Source organism: Oreochromis niloticus, linkage group LG12 (assembly GCF_001858045.2).
Source record: "Oreochromis niloticus isolate F11D_XX linkage group LG12, O_niloticus_UMD_NMBU, whole genome shotgun sequence".
In the NCBI taxonomy this organism is placed as follows: Eukaryota; Metazoa; Chordata; class Actinopteri; order Cichliformes; family Cichlidae; genus Oreochromis; species Oreochromis niloticus.
Window position 1 is genome coordinate 38290164 of NC_031977.2, and position 8744 is coordinate 38298907.

Genomic DNA, 8744 nt, shown 5'->3' on the forward strand with positions numbered 1-8744 from the left:
AGATTAAAGCGTTGTGGTTTACAAAGGTCAGATTGACACAGGTCTGTGCTGAGACTGGTTTTGGATGAGGTCGCCGCCTCGGGTGGTCCTGATCTGGGAGCCTTTCTGAGCCAGTTCACGCTGCAGAGATGTGCTTCTAGATTTGGTTTTCAGGATCGGGTCAGAGTTGGTAAAGTCTCGAATGGATGGAGGATTGCTGAATCTTGCTTTGGATTAGAAAACGGCGGGTGGACAGCGCCGATGATGAGTGTAGGCCGGTTCTGGGTGTGAGTGTTAGTGCCCGGCGGAGTCTGTGTGTCGGTCTGTTCGATGCGTTTGTACTTTCTGTCCAAGGTTAACAGCTGCAGCCTTCCTTCGCCGGCTGGTTGTCGGCATTGGGGCGTCCCCCCTGCAGCGTCGAAGGTTTGTGCTGGACTCCCGACTCGGCGGCGTTCAGGTCCAGGCTGCCATCTTGAATGTTTTGGTAGATCCTCTTCGCTGCCTCCAGGAAGGCCTCCTCCACGTTCTCGCCTCTGCAGAAGAAGCAGAGGCCAAACTCGTCAGGACTTATTAAAACATCGTGACTCAGTCGTCACAAGGACCCAAAAACACGTGTTCATGCACTTCACCGTTCTGTGGTGTGAACGGGTTTCTGAATGAATCATAACCATCGAGCCACTACGAGCTCCCACTCTAACACGCTGTACTTACGTCTTGGCGCTGGCCTCCAGAAACAGCAAACCTGAGAAACAGGAAGCAGAAATCAGAGAAATCAGCGAGTCTCCGTCTGCTGCTGAGCGTTTATCTGATCGTGCGAGCGTCTCACCGTTCTCCTCGGCAAACTGTTTGGCCTCCTCGTACGTCACGTCTCTCTGAGCCTCCAGGTCGGCCTTGTTGCCGATCAGAATAATCACCTACGACACGGAGACACGCAGTCTGAGCAGCGACTCTTCACCGGGTCATGGAGCGGCTAACAGAGCAGCTTCAGTGCTTCACAGGTTAAAGGATGCTTTGTGCACATCACAGCAGCTTAACAGGTGTTTGTTACCTGCACAGGGTTACTGCCATAAAGGTGAGCAGGGATGTAATAACTGTTTACTTGTAGCTGCGGTCCAGCCAAGTCTGTACGACTGTGCCGGGCCTCAGTTTATGCACCACAGCTCTGGTACACTTTAACCTTCAGACTCCATTTTTAAATCATTCTCTCTCTCTCCTGCCTGAAAATAAGATTTAAAAGAGTCGCCACAGAAGTCTGCGTGGGCGCACTCACCGTGTTTGGGTTGGTCAGGTTCCTGGCGTCCGTCAGCCAGCTGCTCAGGTGATTGTAGGTACTTCTCCTGAACACACAAAAATTACAAAGTCAGTACACTCTCTGAACGTTTGTCTGACATTTAGTCCACAGCAGCGTCGACTGTCAGGGCGCCATCAGAGTCACAGCCTGGCAAATATTTAGTTTGGACGAGAATCCTACAAAGGAACTGGTTCTTGGTTGGTCTGCTGCTTTCAAGTCACTCTCTAAGATTGAAACATTACCGCCCACCATCAGCCAGAGCAGGTGGAGGCCTCCATCAACAACCTCATCACATGAAACATAACACTACTCTGAGTGCTTTTAAAGGGACAGTCTACACCCTGCATCACACACATGAGTATGATCCACAGAAAACACAACAAAAGTGGCTTCAGGGCAATTAATGTTTTAAGGTAGACCCTACAATAACACATACAGAGAAAAACCCAACAATCATATGACCCCCTATGAGCAAGCACTTTGGCGACAGTGGGAAGGAAAAACTCCCTTTTAACAGGAAGAAACCTCCGGCAGAACCAGGCTCAGGGAGGGGCGGGGCCATCTGCTGTGATTGGTTGGGGTGAGAGAAGGAAGACAGGATAAAGACATGCTGTGGAAGAGAGACAGAGATTAATAACAAGTATGATTCAATGCAGAGAGGTCTATTAACACATAGTGAGTGAAGAAAAAACACCCAGTGCATCATGGGAATCCCCGGCAGCCTACAGCTATTGCAGCATAACTAAGGGAGGATTCAGGGTCACCTGGTCCAGCCCTAACTATATGCTTTAGCAAAAAGGAAAGTTTTAAGCCTAATCTTGAAAGTAGAGATAGTGTCTGTCTCCCGAATCCAAACTGGAAGCTGGTTCCACAGAAGAGGGGCCTGAAAACTGAAGGCTCTGCCTCCCATTCTACTTTTAAATACACAGATAGAGCTGCGTGTCATCTGCATAGCAGTGAAAATGTATGCTATGTCTTCTAATGATGCTGCCTAAGGTAAGCATGTATAATGTAAACAGAATTGGTCCTAGCACTGAACCCTGTGGAACTCCACAATTAACCTTAGTGTGTGAAGAGGACTCTCCATTTACATGCACAAACTGGAGTCTATTAGATAGATATGATACAAACCACTGCAGTGCAGTACCTGTAATACCTACAGCATGTTCTAATCGCTCTAATACAGGGGTGGGCAATTCCAGGCCCCGAGGGCCGGCGTCCTGCAGGTTTTAGATCTCACCTTGGGTCAACACACCTGAATCACATGATTGGTTCATTACCAGGCCTCTGGAGAACATCAGGACATGTTGGCCGTTTATCAATGCCCAAGTACGCGAGTACGTACTCGCCGAGAACGCACGGGAGTACGTACCCGCCGAGAACGTGAGCACGGACTCGTGATTTGTACAGTCGGAACACCTGCGTACGTGATGATGTCACAGGTCCGGAGTTTTTACTGCCGTCCCCTCCTAATTTAACTGTGAGTAACATGTTATGAAGCTTAACTGTAATCACAGCCAAACCGGTTTACTCAGGAACAAATAACACACTGAAATAAACCAAACATTAACATTTAGAAGTGATCTACGTGACTTATATATCATTTTTAACCTCAGTAGTGAAACCTCTATTAATAAAAATAGTGTACATGTACATACGTGTACATACCTTAATAAAAACAAGCAGGTGAGATGTTAGAACGCTTTTATTTCTATTCTAGTGGACACTCAATACTATAGACAGCTGCTGGGGTTTCTTTAACCTGAGTAGTGAGAAGACCACGAGAGGGGAGGGGTGAAAACGATGTGCCGGGAGTCCGCTGTTGAGTTTTGGACGAAATGCATTCTGGGATATTTAGCTGTCCCAAGTCCACACCGATGCATGCTCGATAAAACGGGCGGAGCGAGAACACATCCGGGACTTTTTCGCGTTCTCGGCTTGATGCGTACTTCGAATTGGAACAGTACTTGGTCTCCGACTGATGACGTATCACGAGTACACGAGAACGCAAGTACGCACAAGTACGCATATTGATAAACGCCCACAGAGGAGGTAATTTAGCCATTTAAATCAGCTGTGTTGGTTCAAGGACACATCTAAAACCTGCAGGGATACCGGCCCTTGGGGCCTGGAATTGCCCACCCCTGCTCTAATAGGATATTATGGTCGACAGTATCGAACGCTGCACTGAGGTCTAGCAGGACAAGCACACAGATGAGTCCACTGTCAGAGGCCATAAGAAGATCATTTGTTAATCATTTGTCAATTATTGATTCTTTCTCTGCAATTTCTGGCTACACCATAAATTGGTCTAAGTCCGAAGCTATGCCCATTTCTAAACTGTGTCCTCCAGCCATTAGGAGCTCATGGCAGTTCAAGTGGATGCCCAAGGATTTGACCTTAAATTGACTAAATCGATTAAATTGACCCCTGGTTTAGTTAACATAATGCAAGTAAATATCTCCCCAGTGATTCAAAACATTCACCCGCTTTTGCAGAATTGGGTCAAAATGAATCTGTCCCTTTTGGGCAGAATTAACCTGGTGAAGATGATTATTGCTCCTAAATTCCAGTACTTTCTCCATATGTTACCGATAGCAGTCCCGCATAACCTGCTAAAGCTTTATAATACATGTGTGGAGCGTTTTGTGTGGGCAGGCAAAAAGCCATCCTTTAATCAGTCCAAACTATATGCTGCTAAAGATAATGGCGGGTTGGCATTGTCCAAGATGGTCTGGTATCACTATGCTTTCTCCCTATCTCAGTTAGTTAAGATAAATAACTCCCCTGCGGAGAAGCCATCATGAGGAAAGTCTTGTGGCTCCCTCATCTTTAGAGGCCTTCCTCACTCAGAGGGGAAGACCAGTTTAAAGATCCAGTGTTGGCTTTTATACAAGAGACCTGGTTTAGAGCTCACCAATATACCAACATTAGCCCTTATCTTACCTCTAGAGCCTCTATCTGGTATAATAAGAAAATATTCAATCATTTGCGGAAATCAGACAAGAATTTAATCTGGATCCAAGGGAAATTTGGAGTTTTTTTCAAATTAGACACTGTATTAAAGCCATTTTGAACAATAACCCAGACCCTCCATCTAGTATTCAGGAGATGTTTGCAGCTCCTGTTATCAATAGAATCAGAGCATCCAAATTCTATGGGATCTTCAGAGAGGCGCACTCTCCCAATTTGGAGGGGCTGAGGCAGTGCTGGGAGAAGGATCTGGGTATCCAGATTTCAGAGGATAGTTGGAAGAAGCTGGTTTCATCATGGTATGTTTGCTCACATGAAGCACAATCTCAGCTTATCCAGTACAAGTTGCTTCACAGAAATTACTGGACTCCCAGTAAATTAGTCAGGCTGAAGCTTGCTGACAATGACACCTGCTGGAAATGTCAGGAGGAAGCCGGGACTCTAGTTCATATGTTGTATGCATGCCGGAAAAATGATTATTTGTGGGACGGGATCATTAACTTGGTGAATGATATTTTTAATCTTAACCTTTGTAAGTCTCCAGCTTTGTGTGTCCTGGGTCTGTTACCTGACAGCAGTATTCTCACTATAAGACAGAGACTATGGGTGCGTTTGGCTTTCATAACAGGCTGCAGGATAATACTGAGGCGCTGGAAGTCATCCAGCCCCTGTTGTTTCAGGGAATGGTCTGAACAAATGTCCAAGATGGCATTATATGACCAGGTTACGTACAGAGTTAAGGGGAGAGAAGATATTTTTGATCAGGTCTGGGGTCCCTTTTTGTTGTACATCGACAATGTCTCTTAGATATTGTGATAAGTTGATTTTTTCTTATTTTGTTTTTCTTATGTCCTTGTCATTGTTGTTGTTCTTTTTCTTTGACAGTCAGTAGAGGAAAGAAATTGTTTAATCAACCAGTGGTCAAGGTCGAGTTTAGTTTCTAGGCACCTGGGTGTTCTGCCCCTTTTGTTTTTGCTGGTGTTTCCCAGCAGGCGGTTTCTTATTTTGTTTCTCCTGGGTTTTTTTCCTTTTGCATTTCTTTAGCTATCGTTAGCTCTTATTTGTTTGTTGCTGTTAAGAAACGGACAGAGAACTGACAATATTATTACTCCTGTCGTATATGTTTCTGTCCATCCAAAACATGAATTAAAAAAAAAAAAGAAGAAGATCATTTGTAACCTTCACTAAAGCTGTTTCTGTGCTGTGATGAGCTCTGAAACCTGACTGAAACTCTGCAAATAAGCCATTCCTCTGCAGATGATCTGTTAGCTGTTTGACAACTACTCTTTCAAGGGTGTTTCAGATCCACCAAAACAAAAAAAGCTGAGCACAGAGATAATGCTCATTTCCTCATACCTCAGTGCACACTTCCTCCTGCACAGTGATATAGCTGGCGGATGTAGACGGTAGAAAGAAAATAGTTCCAACGTGAAGCCGCTCACAGGAGCGTCTGTGGATCACTTCCATTTTTTTCAGCTTACTTTGTTTTAACTGATGTATTTAATCTAACATGACTTTATATACACATTTATCATTTATTATTCATCTAATGGTTCAACTTTTCCTACTTGGACAGAAACTTACATTCATTTCATGTAGGTTTTGTTTTGTATGAAATGATCTTCACTGCATATCTGATTTGTTTTGTTGGTTTTTGTCTTTTTATCAGTTTGTGATCACAAACAACAAAGTGCTGAATTAGCAGCTCGACAGGACGGAGCAACCAGAGTTTTACATTTATGGTGAACTGTCCCTTTAAGTAAACAGGACACAGATTTCTCCTCCTTCATCCACCCTCGCCTGCCTAGGTACCTGGTGATGTCGTAGACCATGAGGGCCCCGGCGGCCCCCCTGTAGTAGGACCTGGTGACGGCCCTGAACCGCTCCTGACCCGCCGTGTCCCAGATCTGCAGCTTCACCTTCTGCCCGTGGACCTCCATGATCCTCGTCCCAAACTCCACCCCGATGGTGTGAGGACAGTCTGCCATGACTGCAGCACACACACACGCATGCACACGCGCGCACACACACACACACACACACACACACACACAGGAATTGGACGGGCAGTGGTCACCAACAGGTAAGTAAAGGTAAAAATGTTTGTGCTTGTCGCTGTCTCAGGGAAAAACACACGAAATCTGTTATCAGAATGAATTTCATGAAACCATCCAGATAAAATCAAACACACGAGTCGCTTTTTGTTTTTTTCCTAGCATAACAAACTGAATGCTAAAAGCTAATCTATTTACATTGTTCATCAATTCAAAGAAATCCTGTTAAATGTTTCCACTGTTCGAGGTTTACGGTTACATCAAAATGAAGAAAAAAATAAATCGATATTTATGAAGCCTGAACTTGACACTTGATCATTATTAAGATATTTATATGATAAACTAGAGCCGTGCTGTTAAACAGCTAAGACGGACTCCTAATCAACAAACTTGACATTATTATAAAAAAAGACTCTAAAAGTCAGCCTGAACTGATTTTCCGCTGCTTGCCTTTCAAAATAAAAGACCTAGAAACACAGGCTGTACCACTTTGCCCCCTCATACACAAACAGTGGTGGTAAATTTTAAATATCCATAATTCACAATTTCATCATACATTTATAATAACAATAAAAGTCTATTCTATTCTTAAACTTCAGTAAACAAGAAGAAGAAAAGCAGCACTCACACTTCTTCTCTGTGAACTGATGCAGCAGACACGACTTCCCGACTCCCATATCACCTGCAGACAGACAAACACAGGTGAGGTCGGCCAGCAAGGCGTGACAGCGATCAGGAAACACCCGGATGAAGCGTTTTTACTCCCCGTGATTAAAGTATTTCTGCTCATTCACCGTCCACAGTTTCACTCCTGGACTTTACCAGAGCAGCGCTGCATGAGTCACAGCTCAACATCGTCTTTATTTATTATCTGCACCCGCTGCAGACACTCCACATTTAGCAGCGCCAGGTTCTGCACTTCAGCAAGCTTCCGGAGGCCGTCTAATCAGAAGAGACCGGGTTTAATTGAAGGAGGGAGTTTACTGATGTGAGGGGCAGCGGTCACGGATACAGAGCGGTTATTATAAACGGACTCATGCAAAGCTGCTCTGGCAGAGCTCCGGGAGTAAACACAGGAGGTGGAGCTCGGGTCACTCACCGATGATGATGTATTTGAAGATGTAAGAGTAGTTGTAAGGCGCGGCTGTCATCGTGATCCTGCGGAGAGAAAACAAAAAAATGTGTTTGGTTTAAACCGAGAACCTGAGCTCAAACACGGGGCTCCACCCTCGGTCTGAGCACGGTCACAGTGATGCTCTGAGCTCGGTTTGAGCCTCCAAACACACCGAGTGAGACACAAACAGCTCAGAGAAGGAAGCAGCCGGCTGAGCTAGCAGCAGCTAACGCCGAGCCCAGCGTTAGCTTTAAACACCGTGACAGCCCTGCGGAGAGGAAGCTTTCAGCTTCATCACACGTATGAAACGCCATCAGCTGACGGCTCAACCCCAGGAACCCCCCGAGGAGTCCCCCGAGCCCTCCTGGAGCTCCACTCCTGGAGCTAAGCGGCTAACAGCTGCATTGCTGTCTACGCCTTGCTAACGGCAGGAGGCCACTTTCTGAAGCTTTTACAGTAAAAACAACCGAATAATAAACCAATCAGACAGGAGGCGTTACACATCGCTGTGTTTTACCTTCAGTCCGGGTGTCTATCCGACCTGTAAAGCTGCTTAAAACGCTGGTTAGCCGGGTAGTTTTATCTGACTTGATGGGTCGCTTGCTGAGCCGTCAGGAAAATCTTCTACCGCTTCCGCGACTCTTCCTCATCAAGGAGAAAAGAGGTAGTATCGCGAGACTTACAGCTTCCTACTGCCGCCCAGCGGACGAGAAGGGGATTTAGACACACCCAACCGTCCCGTTTGTAACTTTATTTATTTACATTTTTCTTTCTTTCTTTCTTTCTTTCTTTCTTTCTTTCTTTCTTTTTTTAAAATAAGTGACCCAAATTAGTTAATAGAAGCTCTTGTTTCTATAGATATATGTTACCAAATTACTGCGACAATGAAAAACACTGAAAAATGTGACTATTGTCTGCAGGTTTGCAGTCAGAAACAGAAGGGTTCCTTTACCCTTTAACTCCTAATGGGGTTCACAGAGGTCATATGTAGTTATTTTGAAAATGTTTGACTGAAATAAATGAGCTTCTAATGTTGCAAGAAGGTCCTGAGTTAGGTTCCACCATCAGGCTGGGGTCTTTCTGTGTGGAGTTTGCATGTTCTCAGTTAGTGGGGTTAGGTGGAAACACTAAATTGCCCATAGGTGTGAATGGTTGTCTTTCTCTTTGTGTTAGCCCCGTGACAGACTGGTGTCCACTCCAGTTTGTGTCCTGCCTCTTGCCCTAAAACAGCTGGGATAGGCTCTACCCCCACCCCCCGCCCCCCGCGACCCTGACAAACAGAAGCAGCAGAGGATGGATTGTGTCGATACAGTAGGACAAATGAAAACATACA

The 8744-nt window shown here is 45.3% G+C and overlaps 1 protein-coding gene across 1 annotated transcript; it reads right to left on the bottom strand.

Annotated features, from left to right (window-relative positions):
- Positions 1-258: 258 nt before the first annotated feature.
- On the bottom strand, positions 259-8084 carry LOC100697822 (ras-related protein Rab-14). Its single transcript, XM_003455481.5, has 8 exons — positions 7929-8084; positions 7397-7455; positions 6926-6979; positions 6056-6233; positions 1250-1316; positions 806-893; positions 691-721; positions 259-512 (listed from the first exon to the last, which is right to left on the bottom strand). Exons 2-8 carry the CDS (start codon positions 7446-7448, stop codon positions 335-337), a joined length of 648 nt encoding a protein of 215 aa, XP_003455529.1. The 5' UTR covers positions 7449-7455; positions 7929-8084; the 3' UTR covers positions 259-334.
- Between the last annotated feature and the right edge of the window lie 660 nt (positions 8085-8744).

What these genes read in the sequence shown, in the direction of transcription:
- LOC100697822 (XM_003455481.5), bottom strand. Translation starts at nt 7,448, where the DNA reads ATGACAGCCGCGCCTTACAACTACTCTTACATCTTCAAATACATCATC. An exon ending in ATGGTCTACGACATCACCAG is followed by an intron (nt 1,317 to 6,055) that starts GTACCTAGGCAG and finishes TTGTGTGTTCAG; the next exon opens with GAGAAGTACCTACAATCACC. An exon ending in CTGGAGGCCAGCGCCAAGAC is followed by an intron (nt 513 to 690) that starts GTAAGTACAGCG and finishes CTTCTTCTGCAG; the next exon opens with AGGCGAGAACGTGGAGGAGG.